This window comes from Kuraishia capsulata, genomic scaffold (assembly GCF_000576695.1).
Source record: "Kuraishia capsulata CBS 1993 genomic scaffold, Kuraishia_capsulata_scaffold_2, whole genome shotgun sequence".
NCBI classification, from domain to species: Eukaryota; Fungi; Ascomycota; class Pichiomycetes; order Pichiales; family Pichiaceae; genus Kuraishia; species Kuraishia capsulata.
In genome coordinates, this window is record NW_019172951.1 from 1,558,915 (window position 1) to 1,576,681 (window position 17,767).

The 17,767-nt window shown below is 45.6% G+C and overlaps 9 protein-coding genes across 9 annotated transcripts; 5 read left to right on the forward strand and 4 right to left on the reverse strand.

Moving 5' to 3' along the window:
• Positions 1-16: 16 nt before the first annotated feature.
• KUCA_T00002128001 (uncharacterized protein) lies at positions 17-2,005 on the reverse strand (the record flags this gene model as incomplete). Its single annotated transcript, XM_022604378.1, has 1 exon — positions 17-2,005. The coding sequence occupies one exon, from the start codon at positions 2,003-2,005 to the stop codon at positions 17-19; it is 1,989 nt and encodes a 662-aa protein (XP_022458165.1).
• A 521-nt stretch (positions 2,006-2,526) lies between these two features.
• Positions 2,527-3,564, forward strand: KUCA_T00002129001 (uncharacterized protein; the record flags this gene model as incomplete). Its single annotated transcript, XM_022604379.1, has 1 exon — positions 2,527-3,564. The coding sequence occupies one exon, from the start codon at positions 2,527-2,529 to the stop codon at positions 3,562-3,564; it is 1,038 nt and encodes a 345-aa protein (XP_022458166.1).
• A 444-nt stretch (positions 3,565-4,008) lies between these two features.
• On the forward strand, positions 4,009-5,331 carry KUCA_T00002130001 (uncharacterized protein; the record flags this gene model as incomplete). Its single annotated transcript, XM_022604380.1, has 1 exon — positions 4,009-5,331. One exon carries the CDS (start codon positions 4,009-4,011, stop codon positions 5,329-5,331), a length of 1,323 nt encoding a protein of 440 aa, XP_022458167.1.
• Positions 5,332-5,493: 162 nt separating this feature from the next.
• Positions 5,494-7,953, reverse strand: KUCA_T00002131001 (uncharacterized protein; the record flags this gene model as incomplete). Its single annotated transcript, XM_022604381.1, has 1 exon — positions 5,494-7,953. The coding sequence occupies one exon, from the start codon at positions 7,951-7,953 to the stop codon at positions 5,494-5,496; it is 2,460 nt and encodes an 819-aa protein (XP_022458168.1).
• Positions 7,954-8,275: 322 nt separating this feature from the next.
• On the reverse strand, positions 8,276-9,225 carry KUCA_T00002132001 (uncharacterized protein; the record flags this gene model as incomplete). The annotated part of the gene is made up of 2 exons (XM_022604382.1): positions 8,276-9,112; positions 9,175-9,225. The coding sequence occupies 2 exons, from the start codon at positions 9,223-9,225 to the stop codon at positions 8,276-8,278; spliced, it is 888 nt and encodes a 295-aa protein (XP_022458169.1).
• A 586-nt stretch (positions 9,226-9,811) lies between these two features.
• Positions 9,812-11,086, forward strand: KUCA_T00002133001 (uncharacterized protein; the record flags this gene model as incomplete). Its single annotated transcript, XM_022604383.1, has 2 exons — positions 9,812-9,861; positions 9,922-11,086. The coding sequence occupies 2 exons, from the start codon at positions 9,812-9,814 to the stop codon at positions 11,084-11,086; spliced, it is 1,215 nt and encodes a 404-aa protein (XP_022458170.1).
• Positions 11,087-11,360: 274 nt separating this feature from the next.
• On the forward strand, positions 11,361-12,120 carry KUCA_T00002134001 (uncharacterized protein; the record flags this gene model as incomplete). The annotated part of the gene is made up of 2 exons (XM_022604384.1): positions 11,361-11,481; positions 11,564-12,120. The coding sequence occupies 2 exons, from the start codon at positions 11,361-11,363 to the stop codon at positions 12,118-12,120; spliced, it is 678 nt and encodes a 225-aa protein (XP_022458171.1).
• Positions 12,121-12,469: 349 nt separating this feature from the next.
• On the reverse strand, positions 12,470-14,188 carry KUCA_T00002135001 (uncharacterized protein; the record flags this gene model as incomplete). The annotated part of the gene is made up of 1 exon (XM_022604386.1): positions 12,470-14,188. One exon carries the CDS (start codon positions 14,186-14,188, stop codon positions 12,470-12,472), a length of 1,719 nt encoding a protein of 572 aa, XP_022458172.1.
• A 251-nt stretch (positions 14,189-14,439) lies between these two features.
• Positions 14,440-17,553, forward strand: KUCA_T00002136001 (uncharacterized protein; the record flags this gene model as incomplete). Its single annotated transcript, XM_022604387.1, has 1 exon — positions 14,440-17,553. One exon carries the CDS (start codon positions 14,440-14,442, stop codon positions 17,551-17,553), a length of 3,114 nt encoding a protein of 1,037 aa, XP_022458173.1.
• Between the last annotated feature and the right edge of the window lie 214 nt (positions 17,554-17,767).

Consider the following 17,767-nt stretch of genomic DNA (forward strand, 5'->3'; position numbering starts at 1 on the left):
TAAAGTTCATACTCATTCATTCTTGTTTCAACCTGCTGATCAACTCCTTATTTTGATCAGCCAGCGTGCGGACAAGAACTGTCAAATCCTCAATTTTCTGGAATAGCTCAAAAGTTTCCCAGTCAATACCTTGGCGATTAGATTCTGCTATTGGTGGAACCAGCTTGGCCACATCATTTTTCCATGTTTTCATTTCCTTGGTGAACTCTGGATCTTGAGCTTCTGCCAATCTCTGTTCTCTCAAGCCCTCGCGGATTCTGTGCTCCATGTTCTGAACCACATCTTCATCGTTATCGCCCAAAAGATCGTCATAACCGTCTGTCAGATCCCATTCTGTGTCGTATTCGTTCTCATCATCTGCCTTGTGCTTAAAGCGGTTGTACGACACTCTTCTGGCAGCTTTGGCCTCGTACAGAGACGTGAATACCAATACTGGCGAGTAAATAAATGACATCACTCTTCTGCTGAGGCGAAGATATGATTTTTCGGATAGCCACCATTGGAATGGAATCGTTAAAAAGACAAGTTCAATGATGTTGAAGGGTGGAACAAACACAGCTTCATCCGGTGCTCTAATGTACCTGAGCGTTTTCTGTGCGACTAATGCCAAATATTCCTCGGTTGAGTTGTCAGCAATGTTCTGGTATGCATTACTGTAGAGAGCAATCAAGATGTTCAGCAAAATCACCGTGACCATGAAAGTAAAGAGGTAGTACAGTATAGTAGCATATGGGTATGCGAAGCGTTCGAAGCTGTCGAAATCCGGCCCGGAAATAACTGTCTTGATCAGAACCGAAAAAACAAGTTCGGTGACATCACGCTTACCATCAGCCGAGTCCAGTCCAAGAAATGATTGCAAGAAGCCCACCAGTATTACCAACAGCAGGAAGAAGAAGACGGCCGACTCTTTCATCATCTTGGTGATCACGACAATCATCGTACCCACAAACTTCATCACGTCCAGGAATAGCAACAGTCTGGTCCACATCAAAGGAGCAGCACAAGACAAGACTCTGTAAGAAATTACATCGTAATGGATCCTGAGGTCGCTGTCTACTGCATATGCCAATGACGTGAACCGGATCACCATCGATGCAAGCACCAAACCATACATGGCATCATTGAAACAATTCCAGAATCTAAAGTATGAATTGCCAATATGATACCATTTGACAAGTTCATCTAGCAAAAATCCAAATGTCGATAAATAGAAAACGGTCTCCAAGAAACTCAGCGAGTCTCTGGTGTCTTGGTTGACCAAAACCGTGTACACTGCCAGATAGAAGAAACTAAACAAGATCTCCAGAATGTTCTGGTACAGCGGAGTTTTGATTCTGTCTGGATCGAAGTGGTTCTTGAAAGAGGTGTTTCCTGTTCCTTTGTAGAGGACATAGCAGGTAGGCCTCTTAGCCGATTGCACAATCCAACCCCGCCACAACCAACGAATACAGCGCTGGTATCCACTGGAACCAATCACAATCGTGGAATGCATATCGACAGCTAGTTCCAGAGCACTTTCGGGAGCTTCGTCCTGATCTGAGAGGTTGATGCTGTATCTGTGGCACAGCAGGAAGATAAAGAGGTACTTTTCATCCTTCTCGTTCTCAATGATAATAGCAGCGATCTGTTGGGCAGCCAAGGCCCGGCAAGCATACAGCTCGTTATCTGACATTTCACGCTCAGAAAGAGACCAGTACCATTGACACACTTTCAAAAGGGTAAACACCAACACGGACTGGTACCTCTTTGAAGATGAGCCTGGTTTACCATCTCCAACACCGCCTGCAGCACGATAGACAGACTTGATTACCTCACCATTTAAAATTCGGGATGTAGGGCCACAAATCAAGTCCTTGTCGAAGGTGATAGGAATAATAGAGTCAATGAGATGTTTCAGGTTGATTGCTATACGAAGCACCTGTCTTGGAGATGGGGGAATGAAGCTTTCTTCATCGTCATAGAAAGGAAGAAACTCCTCGTTTTCCACGTCAGTTCCACTAGACATTGGGTGAGTGTTTCCAAGTTTTAAGACAGTAATTGGCGGCGAACCGTTGAAAAAAACAGGAAGAAGGGAAGGGATCAGAAAAACGCCAAACTGAAATTAGCCGCATGCATTTGGAAATTTCAGCCCTTCGGGATGCACGTACCCTGCCGGTTCTAAAAACCGAGAATAGCGCGCCAAAAACAATTCAAGACACAAATTTTGAGTCAAAAATCCAATTATATGGTGCCTTGTAATATTGTTAAGTTGATTTTTTGATTTTTTGTGTTTTTTATGATTTCTAACGAGTCCATGGGACAGCTGCAGCTTTTCGATCCAATCGGACTGCCAAATGCCAAGCGATCTGAATACTTTGAAAGCCCCAATGGCACGAACTCGAGAGTAGTAGTGTAATGATCAATATTTTGTGCCACGCACGGTTTCTCAAAGGGTACGCAAGCTAATAGGATAGAATAAACACCTAAAGAACAAGGTCTGCTATCAATGAAAACACGGGTAGTTAGAACGCCGTTTATTGAAAGAATATGACTCGGATATTCAACAGAGGTTCTACCCGCCAGATTTCCTTTCAATCTTTGAAAGGGCTATTTGGAGGATCATCCACGAGTTCCAATATATCGAAGCCGGTGACGAGTCTGCCCAAAGTGACTGGCCTGGGACCTTTTTCCGAAAAACCCAAATTCGAACCAATTGGCACACCAGCCAACTTGCTGAACATCAAATTGCCCACAAGCTCCATTTTGAACCTACGGTTGGATACAAATCAGCATAAGACTCTCGCCATCACGGGTGATGTTTCTTCCCTAGTGGTAGAGTTGGGGAAGTTGAGCAACTCGAACAAATTGATATATCAGAGGTGTTTCAACCCCTCAAACCCATTGTCAATCTTATTATCTAGTAAATCGGGCAATGGCAATTTTCTAGTGTTGGAGTCTAACGACACGACGAGTTGGGGACTTGTTGATTCCTCCAGCTTGATTGGTTGGACCGGCAACCACGTCGATATTGAGCCATTGAGTCTCGAGAACTCAATTCTGGGATCCAGTCGAGGAATTCACGTCAAGGGCCAAGACGGTGCGATTGCCATATCGACGATGGGCCAAGTGCTACAGTTGAAGCTGGAATCTGAAGAAACAATCCAGCTAGCTCCATCTAGCGTAGTAGCATACTCTATTTCTGAGGCTGGAACGGAGCCCGTTTTCTCCGAGTTAACGATTCCAAGTCTCGGTGTTGGCTCAATTGATCTTTTGACGAAGACAAGAGCTGGCTGGGAACAATTGAAATCATTCACATCAACGAGGATATTATCTCCATTGAACTCCAAACTAAAGATCCCACCTTTATCGGTATCGATACCCTGGCTAGCTCAGATCAACTTTGGTGCGGTTAAGAAAGTGTGGCGGTATTTGGGAGGAGCACTACTGAGGCTTACCCCATTGGGAAGATCCAGCGAGAATCGGGTAGTTGAGATCGCAGGCCCTAGAACGGTGCTAGTGACTAACTATATGGTGGGGAATAGTGGGGCAAGACTAAGCAGAAAAGAAATCGAGGCTGTAATCTAGATACGAATAGACTATTTTTGCAGATGACCCCGTTGATACTTAAAAGATGGTAGTGAAGCGGAGAAATCTCATCCCCACATTGTACCAGATAAGGCATCTCCGTGAACCGAGGCAGTTGGTAGTGGTGGTGGCTCAAGGAAACCACCACTGAACCACTAAATTTTCTACTCCCAAATCGCGAAAATTGAGGGTCTCTGATGAAAACTACGCATTTTCATTATGTAATATTTTTCCGGACTCGTCTGCGTGGGAAAACCCTCTGGGTAAATGAAGTTTTCACTTTGGGATGTCACGTGTTTTTTCACAATTTCCACTCCATATTTACCTTCAGTAGACTCCGACAACGTGAAAAGTTGGCCGGTTAAAAAAAGCTTTAATAAATGAGCTTCGTCCTTTGAACCCTTCCGTTTTTTCTCTTTTACCAGAGAAGAAAGTATCGTCACAATGCCTTCCCACTTCGACACACTCCAAGTTCACGCCGGTCAAGAGCCAGAAGGCCCTATCAATGCCAGAGCTGTACCAATTTACGCCACCTCCTCATATGTCTTCAGAGACTCCGAGCACGGTTCTAACCTGTTCTCTTTGAAGGAGCCAGGCTACATTTACTCCAGACTCATGAACCCAACCACTGATGTCTTGGAGAAGAGACTCGCCGCTTTGGAGAACGGTGCCGCTGCCGTTGCTACTTCCTCCGGTCAAGCTGCCCAGCTTCTGGCCATCACTGGTCTCGCCCATAACGGAGACAACGTGGTTTCCACCTCGTTCCTCTACGGTGGTACCTACAACCAGTTCAAGGTTGCCTTCAAGAGACTCGGAATAGAGACCAGGTTCGCCAAGTCCGACAACGTTGAGGAATTCGCTGAACTCGTTGACGACAAGACCAAGGCCATCTACTTGGAGAGTATCGGAAACCCAAAGTACAACGTTCCTGATTTTGACAAGATCGTTGCCTTTGCTCACGGTAAGGGTATTCCAGTTGTTGTTGACAACACTTTCGGTGCCGGTGGTTACCTCGTTAGACCAATTGACCACGGTGCCGATATCGTGGTTCACTCCACCACCAAGTGGATCAACGGTCACGGTAACACCATCGGTGGTGTCGTCATTGACTCCGGTAAGTTCCCATGGAAGGACTATCCAGAGAAGTTCCCACAATTCTCCAAGCCTTCCGAGGGTTACCACGGTGCCATCTTGAACGACATCTTTGGCAATGTCGCCTTTGCCGGTCACGTCAGAGTTGAGCTCTTGCGTGACTTGGGTCCAGCTGCCAACCCATTCGGTTCCTTCCTTACTTTGCAAGGTTTGGAGACTTTGTCTCTGAGAGTTGAGAGACAGGCTTCCAACTCTTTGGCTTTGGCCAGATGGTTGGAGAAGTCCAAGTACGTCTCATGGGTCTCCTACCCAGGTCTCGAGTCTCACGAGTACCACGAGAACGCTAAGAAGTACTTGCACAACGGATTTGGTTGTGTCTTGTCCTTTGGTGTCAAGCCTTTGCCAACTGCCGCTGCCGACCCATTCAAGGAGTCTGGCCCACGTGTTGTTGACAACCTCAAGTTGTTTTCCAACTTGGCCAATGTTGGTGACTCCAAGTCCCTGGTCATTGCTCCATGGTACACCACCCACGAGCAATTGTCAGACGACGAGAAGATCATTTCCGGTGTCACCAAGGACTTGCTGAGAGTCTCTGTCGGTACCGAGTTCATTGACGACATTATTGCTGACTTCGAACAATCTTTTGCCAAGGTTTTTGAGGGTGTTGCCATCTAATGGCCTGGTTCTTTTCTAATGCCCAAAAAAAAGCTGAATATTGGAGAGATGTCACTAAGTGATCTCTCCTGTTTATTTATAAAAAACACATAGAATTGAGTTTTTTATTTATGTGATCGGGGCCCGTATTTCTTCATTATGCATAAAACCTTTTTCTAACCCTCATCTGTCCTTCTCGTGCCTTGGGAACCGTCCTGTAGGTGCGGCACTTGGAATTCCCAGTTCCGGCTTCATGAACCCACTCCTTTGGTTGGCAACGTTGTTTGAATAGGACCTCGTTCCACCAGAAAGTACAGAGCCTAGGGGTCGGGAGCCTGGAGCGTTTGAAAACGTGGTACGCCGAGGAGCTGTTGGAACCACCGAGTACTTCCTCTCTCTGAATGAAATTCCAACCTGCTTAACCTTTCTGGCATTGTCCAGTGACCCAGGATCAATCTTGTAAAACCAGTCCTTGGACTCGTTGTATTCGTACATGTGCCAATCAACTCCGAACGGCTTGGGCTCCAGCAGATATAACGTGTGCAACGGAATATCCAAATCTCCAATAGCTTCCTTGGAAAGATTCAAAAAGTAAGCAAGCAAGACTCTGGCAACCACTCTATGGGTCACCAGAAGAAGATGATTGGTAGTCCTCTCAATCTCAGTAATCACAGGACGCAATCTGTTGATCACGTCCAAATAAGATTCACCCCCAACTCCGGGATATCGATAAGTGAGTTTGTCCTCAATTCTCGAACTGAATTCCTGAGGGTACCTCTTTTGAATCTCTGCGTATGTCATTCCTTCACATTTTCCGGCACCGAGTTCGTTCAACATTCTCATCTCCTTGATGTCAAATTCGGACTCAGGAAAGTACTGAACAGTCTCAATGCTCCTTTGCATCATTGACGTCCATACTGAGAAAACTGGATTTTCGGCTGGCTTGCTTTCGCTGATTGCCTGTTCTGATCCCTTCTCCGACGTCTTCAATTCGATTCTTTTCTTAAAGTCCTCAATCTGTTTGTTTCTGAACTCCTCTTTCTTGAACTTCATAAATCTTGCCAGAGCATTCGAGAACTTGATTCCTCTCTCGGTCAACGGAGCATCTCCGCCAATTCTTCCACTCACATTGTCAATACTTTCACCGTGCCGGGCAATCCAAATTTGTCTCTCAGAAAGGTTGAAATTCAGAAGATAATACACGATTTGGGATGCCAAATACCCTTTGATCCCAAAAGCAATCACCTTTCTTCCGACGTCAATCATCTTGATGTACTGGAAATTTTTTATTCCTTCCTCTTCCTCGTCAATAGTCTCATATGCCCTCTCGTAGTTGTGCAATCTGGCAACAAAGTCCATCAAGGCAACATCTGGGTCCATGTTCTTGTAGTCCGGACCAGCCAGTTTCAGCCGGACGTTAGCATCGATGATGTCTGGATCGGAACAGATGCTCTCCAAGAACAGCACCTTCAACTGGCCATCGCTTCTCTTATGAATAGTTTCCAGAATCATCTTTCTGCGAGCCTTTGTAGAATTTGTAGCATCGAAAATACCGACACAGCCGTCTCCTTCTAAGAGATAATCCAACAACGCATTTAGCGTGTCCTTGGCCCATTTCTCTCGCAGCATGTTCGATTGTTGATTGTCGGGAGAAAAGAAGCTCGCTCTGTGAGTAGTATCACCAGGTGAAGTGGTACCATGAGGACTATCAGGAATATCAGGCAAAGGGGAGCTTTCTGGCCCCAAATGTGAGGCCTGTTGCCTCCTCGTGCTTCCAACATTGAACAGTCTGCAGTTGATCTGTAGCCAGTTCAGATACCTCGTGAGCTTGTTAGAAAGATAAGACTTACCCCTAGCAGGAAGCCCAATCATCACCACAACCACCCTCTCAGGTGTAAGGGTCGTTCCGTCTGGATTGGATTTTGATCTCGTCTGCCCTGGTATGTCTAGTGTAGTCTTTATGTGTCCTGTCACCTCCTGAGTGTCAATAATGTTGTTCAATGCTTCATTTACCTGGCTCAATGACATTTTTCTGTTCCGTATGGTATTTTGCTTGGTGATCTGATCAACACCTGCAGATTTATTTTCCTTTTTCTGTTTGGACAAGTGGTTGTCTTCTTCGTCTGAGCTTAGATCCAGAGGTGAGAATGCATTGAGTGTTGGAGAATTCGAAGCTGACATCACAGGTGTGTCACTCAAAGGTCTCTTCTTAAACTCGGGCAAGTCTTCTTTGCTTTTAAGCGATTCTGAATCCTTTGCATCATCATCTTCTTGTTCCTCCTGCTGCTCAGATATCTCTTGAGGCTCGGGCACAGTCTTATCCTCAGTAACCACATACCTCGGCAATTTGAACAACAGCTCACCATTATCGGACCGAATTGAATTTCTTCTGTCATCTTCTTTGCCATCCTCTTCTTCGTCGCTCACTATGGCCACATCATCAGAAGACTCGTGAAACACAGCTGCATGATATACCTTTGGTGAAGAATCGGTGAAACTCACGTTTTTTGGTATCACTTTTTGCATGGGACTAATGGACCGGTCATCATTAATATACTGTCCAAAATTCGACGGTCTTGAGGGCTTTGGTGTGGTCAAACTCCCCGATGGATCGTTCTCGTCCTTCGATGAGGAGGGGTTCATCCTAAGTGTGATGTTCGAATGTTTATGCTAGTCGATGGCTCTGGGAACAGAAAACTTGGGCAAAGATGGGTATTGATTGGTTTCACTGAGCAAATAGCTAGAAGATTCCTGGGAATTAGCAAAGTATTCGTTCAATTGGTGAACAGAGTATTGTCCGAGCAGATAGCAAATCTAGAGTCCGCATTGAGAATTGCATGACATCAATCTGAGCGATGACCTCCAAACACGACCCCGGGGAAATACGCCAAAAAAGCCCTTCGATCTAGCCGGGTGATGCTTTTGCGATTTAGTAACCATTTTAGCTTTTTAATTACGTATCTTTTCACTCCATCAACCTCAAGGCAAATTCAACAGTTGTGAATGTGGCCGCACTGCAAGGTATGGCTCTCACCAGAGCAGGACCTATTCCTCTCCAGAACCCTCTCAATCCTTCAGCCTTCACTATCTCTCTCACCACATTAGATATCTTTCCTCCATATCTCGACTCAGCGCCAAATTTGTCACTCTGCAGTCTAGACTTTATCACATCCAACGGATAAGAACTTAACCACAGAGTGTCACCAGCGATTGCTCCATAGAGCATAAGTTCAGGTGTACTGATGGACTCTCTCGCTATCTTCCTCGTCCTGCATGCATTTTGCATGAGAAACTCGTAGGTGAGAAACCAGACCCCGTAAGCCTGGAACTCACGTAAGACTGTGATCAATGATCCTCTACCTAAACCTCTGGCACCATAGGTTTGGTATATCTGGGAAACCGCATCCCTGGGTCCCTTGTAAAGGGTGGTCTCATTTCCTCTCTGGGTCTGCAGCAAGATCCTAATCTGCTCCACCGGAGAGGTGATAGGCGTGTTGACAATTCCCGCAAACGCACCGGCCAAATAGAACTGGCCCAATGTCAGCTCGCTCTGCTTCGGGTTGAATTTCAGCAATTGTCTTTTTGCTTCGTGAAAACCGTAGAATTGGACACTCACGCACACACCCACCCCAAACAGTGGAGCTAAGGTCCCTCTGTAGAAAGCCAAAATTCCTTCATTTTTCAAAGTATCCCGGATTGCTGTTATCGGAGACAAATATTGGCCTGTTTGCATTCTCACTTTGACGAGATCGAACGGTTGCCCGATCAACACTTGAACAGCACCACCTGCAAATCCGGCAGCCTGAGGTCCTCTCTTGGTTAGCCACTGTAGCTCTCATACGGCTGTAACCAAATTACACTTACCACATCCTTGAGTTTTCTAGAGATACTATGATCAATCTGGGATTCTGACATCTTTCGACTGAACTACAAGAAGAAAGCTGCGATAATGAGAGTCTGAGAACCGGGCAGTTTTTGCTGATATTTCAGTTATCCCCGGGAGAGCTTATCGCAATGATGAAAGGTCACGTGCAAAGTCCGAAGGTTTTGGGTTTGCCACCTTAGTCAATAGAGACTGAAGACAAATATCCCACAATATTGGTAAGGTTTTCTCATTGTAGAATCTGGTCAAACCCGGGAAATTATAGTGGGTTTGTTCTGTCATTAGCCCAATTTTGGCTATCTGTTTTGGAGAGATTTTCGTAATTTCCTACATTCTTGACAATTTTAGGAAATGCGGGAACAAACCAAACCAAACCAATCAGAAAAAGGTCAATTGACCTTGCAGGCCATTAAAATTCATAACAAGAACAATATATCGACCAATATACCGCATGATATCAGCGGAAATGCCGCCAATCTTCGTTATCGACAGATCAAAAGATTTCTCAAGTGCGGCGTAATACGGTAAGAACACGCAAAAATGGGGTAATCTCTATGTGGAAACCTGCACTCGTTTTGAATTTCGTGGCTCCAGATGAACAGTTGTAACCTCAACACCATGGATGCGCAATCAGATATTGAAGAGAGCAATGTTCTAACAAGTGTTCTGTAAGTGAATCTGATGCGATTGTGATGAATTTGGGCTTTGTGTCTAACTCTTTTTTTCAGGTCTGCATTCTATGGTTACGGAGACTGGTTGCGTTCAACACATCTTACACCCAAGACAATCAGGTACGATAGCCTAAGTGCAGAAGATCAGAAATTGTTGGCGTGGTTTCCCGAATATTTGCAGAGGTTTGCCAAAGCAATAGACGCAAACGAGAAATTGTTCCAAGAAATTGCTGTTTCTTCTGCCGAGAACTTTGGGGTACCAATAGATCCAATAGCATGGCATCATGCTTTGGAGAGTGATTTTGCGAAAGTTGACAATGTCGTCTCACAGATATTGAGAGAATGGACTGAAGATGGTAAAGCGGAAAGAGACGTGTGTTTTGGTAAAATCTTGGGGGAATTGCAAGAGAGGTTTCCCAATGTGGAGGAAAGACCCCAGTTGAAGTGTCTGTTGCCCGGGACGGGACTGGGAAGAATGCTACTGGAAATGGTAAGGCTTGGGTTCCTATCAATAGGAAACGAGTATACCTACCACATGATCACTATGTCGTTTTTCATCTTGAACAACGTGCAAAGGCCGAACCAATATACACTGCATCCATTCTTGGGAAAATCCAAAAATGTTTCTTCAAGAGAGAATCAGCTCAAATCAGTTACATTTCCTGACTCATCTCCACATGAGCGTACCAAGTTCATGGAACAAAATCCACAGATCGAGTTCAGCGACCTGATGTCAATGGTGACAGGCTCCTTTTTGGACTTGTACGGACCACCGGGATTAAGCTTCTCCAATGAGTACACGGCAAACATAGAGACTGCAGAATTCAGAAGTCAGAACAAATCGTCCCTTGATGTGATTGCCACATGTTTCTTTTTGGACACTGCAATCAACATTATTGATTACTTGAAGGCCATTCATCACTGCCTCAAGCCTAACGGCATATGGCTCAACTTTGGGCCATTATTATGGCACTGGGAAGATGATAACACCACAATAAAGCTGACATCTCAAAATAGGGATGGATCTCAAAAGGATGAATATGTGCCCACCAAGGGCTTGGAATTGTCACGAGACGACTTGATCCAACTGTGCAATGATATAGGATTTGTGTTTGAGAAGCACGAAAGTGGGCTAGAGGCTACCTACGGATCAGATCGAAGGAGCCTTGGTGAATTCCGCTACAAATGCGAATTCTGGGTGTGTAGAAAGAGCCAAAAATGAAGAGGGAAACAACTTATTCAACAAATATGCAATATATTCACGAATACACAACACTAGATTGTTGTAATATTGGAGTGTATCAATCAATTAAACATCAACCGTAATCGAATGACAGAAAAGCACTCCCCCCTTTGTCCCTGCTGAAAGCCGTTAGCGATCGTTCCGGAGACCTCAGACACCTTGCGACTCGTTTGAGAAGACAACATCCATCTAGTATCGTTTGATCTTGAACCCAGATCAGACCATACCAGACCAGATTTAGACGTATCCGATTATGAGTGCATCTCAAGGAAGGACAACCACGGCTGTCAAGCTGGTGCTTTTGGGAGAAGCTGCTGTGGGAAAATCCTCTCTGGTTCTAAGATTTGTCAATAACGATTTTGAAGAGAACAAAGGTGAGTGTGAGGTATAGAGGCATGCATGCCATCAAAGATCATTCTTCCCGGCAACATAAGGTATACTAACTATCCACCATAGAACCAACTATTGGGGCTGCATTTTTAACTCAGAAGTGTACCATCGGTGAACGTACGATAAAGTTTGAAATATGGGATACCGCTGGACAAGAGAGGTTTGCCTCTTTGGCTCCAATGTACTACCGGAATGCTCAAGCTGCGTTGGTAGTGTACGATATAACCAAGCCTGCTTCCTTCATCAAGGCCAGACATTGGGTGAAAGAGTTGCGCGAACAGGCGACCAAGGGAATAGTCATTGCTTTGTGTGGTAACAAGTACGATTTGACAGTGAATGATGAGGCGGAAGAAGATTCTGGAGAGGTAAGCGAAACTTCTAAGAGAAAGGTGTCTGTTAATGAAGGACAGACTCTGGCGGAAGAGGAGGGACTCATGTTCTTTGAGACTTCGGCAAAGACTGCCTACAATGTGAACGAAGTATTTCTAGCCATAGGCAAAAAAATACCCGAAGCCTCGCAAAATGGTGGTGCCAACCCTTCAAGGGGTGAGTCTCAAGCAAACGGAAGAATCGACTTATCTGCTCCTGTTTCCAGTGAAGATTCCAATGCCTGTGCCTGTTAGATTCGGTTTTATATGCTGGCTACTCTTTTTCTATCATATCTTTTATACTTTTATACGATTGGGTGTTTTGTTTTTGTGAATAGTGCATTCCCATGATCAAATGAAGAGAATGTATTAAACTATCGTGGTTATGTGAGGTTAATGCGGTGTAGTGGTATGGATCAGTAATATGATGATATGTTATAGAAATCGTTGGGATTCCAGAGAAATGAAAGATTTATGTGACATAGTGATATTGTGTGGTGGTTAGACCTCTCAGTGAACTGAGTTTCATGTGTTGGTTGAACAAACAAGTGGGTCGCTCATTCATGCCGAAAACTCATCTAGCTTGACTTGAAAATTCTCATGCTCACAGCTTTGCTTGGGCATTCTGCAAACCTCCCTTGGTGGCATTTCCATTGATCTCCATTTTTCCAGAGACTGTTCCTTGAGGTTCACCGAAGAATACCACCGTCACAGTCAGATCATCTCTGTATCTTCTCGACAACGGGGACGGGATGCTGACCAACATCGCCAAATCCTCTTTAGAACCACCATTGCCCAAAGCATTACGAATTAGATGTGTGGAAACGTTCTCGTCTTCCAGGAAATACCCCTTTGAATTGCCATGCTTGCGAAAAGGTTGTTTCTGCTGCTTTGCGCTTCTGCCGTCGGTAACATCGTGGACTATAGGTAGACCAGTACTGTTATCGGAAGAGCCAAACATACTGAAAATCGAGGGTTTCTGCTGTTTTATCATGTTGGAACTCTCCATCCACTTCACCACGAGACCAACTATCTCTTCATTGGACAACATCTCATACAAACCATCACTGGCCATCACCATAAAGTCGTTTCCACGAGGATTCACCTTAGAAGTAGACACTACCGGCTCGGCAGTCACATATGGAGGAGAGATCAAGTTGTTCGGAATGTTTCTTCCAAAAAACTGGGACGATATTCTTGCCTGTGTTTCTTTATCCCACTTGTATCTGGCATCTCCAAACGCTCTACTTGGCTCTAACGATCCCAACACTCTTCCGGATCTAATAACATTTGGCTCATTTGGATGCAATTGGCGTATTCTGTTGACCTCATCAGGATTGGAACCTGTTTGATCAACACTGAGTGCTTTAACAGTCCATTCGCCCTTCTCGTTGAGAGACCCCAACAACGCCCTGGAGTCACCGGTAACAGCAACATTCAGCATTTGGGAGTGTGTATCATAGAAAGAAACCAGACCACACGATCCTGATAGGGCTGGCATCAGCAACTCAGCAGCACCAGCCTTACCGGTTGATCCTTTCATTAGCTTTGCGACTGACTCGTTCACAATCTCATTATCCATCTTGAGAAAGCCACTCTTCAAAGCCTGTTCAATGGCATGGGGGCTAGGTATAATCCGGACATCCTTGTTACCTTCACTTGGAGTGTAGATATCACTCAGTTCAGAGATAAGACAACCCAACAGGGATTCCTTCAACTTCTTCGAAGTTGCCCAACCTCCATGGCCATCAAAAACACCCCAAAACATCCAATCAGTGTTCACTTCAGCGCCCTGGTCCAGCAATGGAACTTGAACGATTTTCTCGCTGCGGTCATCTTCAATTGGGTTGTTACTGGCAAATTGACACACGTCATACCTCAAAACGCCGTTTCCACGGTCAACAAAGTATGACTCCTCACCTTCTCTCAATCTGCGGGTAATGGCATCCCCTGAATATACATACAGTCCATTTTTTCCCTGTGGCTGCGGTGAGGATTGAGAGCTGCTGGTGGAGAAAGCGGTAGTACCTATCCCCGCTCCTGGAATGGTGTCAGAACTGAAGTAGTTGTTGGTGACCGACATGTAGACGCCAGCAATGACCACAACACCCACACCACTAACAAATTTCAGGTTCTTCATGGCACGAGATTGATATTGAGGTCTCGATGCGGTGGAATAGTGCGAAGTTTGCTTGTTGGACAACACAACAAACTGGTGTTTCAACCCGGGGGAAGGAGTAGAACCCTTGCTCAGTACACAAGCCTGTTTCAGCAGTCGCTTCGTCAAAAAAAATGCGCGCGGTCTTACAGTAACCACTAGCATTCTCAATGACAATAAACAAAAACAAATAATCAAAAAGAATTGTTGAAAAAAAAACCCTTTAAGAGAAAAACATACCACACAATGCAGTTTGTACTGGGTATTGCAGGTGCGTGCACCGCCGATGTGATGGCTGGTGAAGACGCGGCTGGTGAGAGGGGGTTTTAGCTTGTACAACATGACAGAAGTCAAGCTATTCACACGAACAACCGGTGGAACAGACAAGTTGTGGGAGTCATTTAGTTTTGTCTATCATGGCTCCTTCAGATTCAAATGCTAGCAAGTGCTACAGCTTACGAATGCCCAATGTCGATTCGTCGGACCCCCGGCTGCGACTGGATGTGCGGACCGGCTCGACTTCATCGCTGGTGATGTCCAGACTGGTGGTGTATGGGGGACTAGTTATTCCGTTGGAGCTACAAAATTTGGAGATTGAGACCATTGAGTCTGAATTGAGGCGAGAATTTGCCAAAAAAGGTTCCAGTTACGATGAGGAAGACATTGAGGATTACATCTCCAACGAGGTGTTCAGCTTGAGTCTCATAGAGAGGAAATGGATCTACAAAAATGTGGCCGATGCGTCGCAACCAACGCCTCAGCCCAGGATTTTCCACTCTATGTTGGTCTATAACAATCATTGCTATATCCAAGGTGGCTTGGTTTTCAATAAAAATACGCGCAAGTTCGAGCCTACGAACGACTTTTGGATGTTTCACATGCTGAACATGACCTGGACCAAGCTTCCATCTTCGCCTTCCGCCTCTATGTCAGGACCAATCAGGAGATATGCTCACCATAGTGCATATATCTCGAGTTTGTACATTACGGGGAATCCCAGCCACAATGGACTGATGTTTATTGGGGGCATTGATTCCACGGGCCGAAAGCTGTCTACTATGGAGGTTTTCGATCTTGATGAGAACTCCTGGAAGGTATGCACAAATCTGCACCGGTCCATTAGTCGTGATAATCTGACGTTGTCTAGTGGTGTTGAAAACTTGAAGATATCGGACTCTGCTTCTGATGCACCTACAAACCTCTCGGTCACTAGCGATCAGAGCACGGTCTTGGTGGTTCCTTCTCGAACTGAAGGCGAGACTACCCCCACTTTGATCACGATAGGCCCCTCAAGAAAAGAATTAGCGGAGAACCCATTGACGTCCTTCCCACTGCTGGGAAACTCTACAGGGGCGACTTTGCCGAACAGCGAGGATCTGGGCAGTTCCAAAACTGGTTCCAAAACGATTCCGTTCAACCTGAGATATCCTAATATGGGCCTGTTCGGTGATAACATCATTATATGTGGGTTCTTGCCTGGCGAATTTCCCATATCTGTGTTCATTTACGAACGAATGTCTCACCGTTGGCTCAGAATCAATGTGTTTTGCCAGCATCCAACATGGGAACACAGATTTTGCAAAGGTTTTGTGTGGTCTTCCCACCACAAGATCCTTCTGATGGGTAATAGAGACACATCAGAAACTTCACCAACGGTTCAGTTCTACAACCACATGATATGCCTGTCGTTGCCGTTCGTGTCCATCTTTAGTGGAGACACCTACGTGAGCGATGCGATGAAACCGATCCATACCGATGCTGCCCTTCCCCAGATCAATACAAAATTCACAAAGAAGAACTCGATACATTCACAGAGATCACAGTCTAGTTTCGCTGCATATTCGCACTATGCTGCACCTCAGACGAAACTCACCTCCATCAGGTCAATTTTCCCACCGTATGCAGTCACGCTAGGTAAGAGTGCGTACTCACGAAAGAGCTCTCTGTATGATTTTGAGTTTATTACTGCTGACGGTGACAGGATACCCGTTGCTTTGAACGTTTGTCGAAAGAGATGGGGGAGAACATTTGACATGATTCTGGCTAAAGGCTACAGTCGCGCTTACGATGCCAAAAAATCTCAACCAGCCGCGCAGAAATCATCAACCAGTTCTCAATTTGCGTTTGCAGGTTCTGGCAATTCATCTAAAGCTCAGAGCACGGGAATGACTCCTCATTCTGAAGAGGATAATCCTATCTCCAAGACTCTAAGCAGCACCTCCCAGTCATCAAGAGGAAGACACGATAAAGAGGGAGCGCCTCAATTCAGACTGCCATTCCAAAACAGCTCATCAGAGCCACCAAAGAGAGCTGCGAGTGTTGACCCATCAATTCGTCATGACTCGGTTGCTTCTCAGAGTTCATCTTTGTCACAGGATAAGGAAACAGCTTCAATCAATAGTTCCAGATCTGCGATACCCAGTTTGAACAACGTCCCCCCACAACCTCCACTACCTATGGAGCCTGTTCCCAGGAGATCTAGTTTGGCGGTCTCTGGGATGCAATCTTCTGCTTCGGGGATAAGCTCTCCGAGGTCATCAATGCTGATGAGTCCGTTGACAATGCTAAAGGGCCCGAATACGACAATGGGACCAGCAGGTTTGTCTCCCCGTGGGTCTTTCAGCGGTGCTTCAGGTCTTCCAGCAAAGTCGCCTCTGGCAAATATAGCCAACTCAGGCTCAACATCATCCAGGGCCACTCCAGAAGTGAATATTGAAGAAGAAGAAAACCTGAGGCCATCCCAAGACCCCAAACTCTCGCTGCGCTCCTCAGTCAGCTCCCAGGATGTGGCATTTGAGGCAATGTACATTCCAAGAAAGTTATACTTACCTTTTTCCTCAGCAACAGTGAGAGCCTTGGCAGAGTATCTTTACACCGGAGAGGTCAATTCAAACTGGACTCTGGTACCTGTTGTCTTTGACCTAGTGTTAGTGGCAAAGTTTTACGAATTGCCCCTTCTGCAGGATCTCATATTGGAGATTGTGTATGTAATTATCACCAAGAAAGAGCTCCAGCTGGTATCCAAAGCCAAGGAACTGAAACAGAAAATAGCCGAAGAGCAGTTGAAAAATCCAGATGTGATTGTGCCAGATCTCTCCAAGATTGACAAATTCAGCGGGTTTCTGTCACGCGTTGATGACGGCCGGCTTGATCTTGAGCTCATGAAGAGGGCCTCCAAGGAGAAAAGACCAGACAGAAGGAGAAGCAGAGGAAGTATTAGGTCTAGTATTACAACCTTCACCTCTGGCTCGAGCAAAGACGATGAAGATAGCGTGGAGCCGGAAGCAGCTGCCAACTCCAGCGAAAGTGAGACGTTGAAGGTCTCGCTAGGACTCGTTCAGCAAGAAGAGAAAGAAATCGACAAATGGCCCACTCTGATGCAATTGGCCTCATCTCAGGCCGCACCATGCTCCGAAACGGTCATTGAACTAATTCTCGAGATGGGCGTCCTGTCAAGCGATAACAAAATTATCACCAGGGCAATCAACGTGCGTGCAATGCTCAAGCAGCTGACTGCGGTGACGTCATGAGGACTTATTCCCTGATTTGGATGTTAGTGTAAGTTGCTCTCTCACGATGTCAAGCGCCTCTGTGCCTGGCAGAAAATCCCCATTCGAAGAAGAGATTGAATAATTTTTGTTTTGCCCAAAGTCGGTTATTTTTTTATTTTCTCTCTTTTTTTGGTCTCCGCGTCGATAAGGGTCAACAAAGCCGGGGCATAAGCACATTGGCTACAGTCCGTTT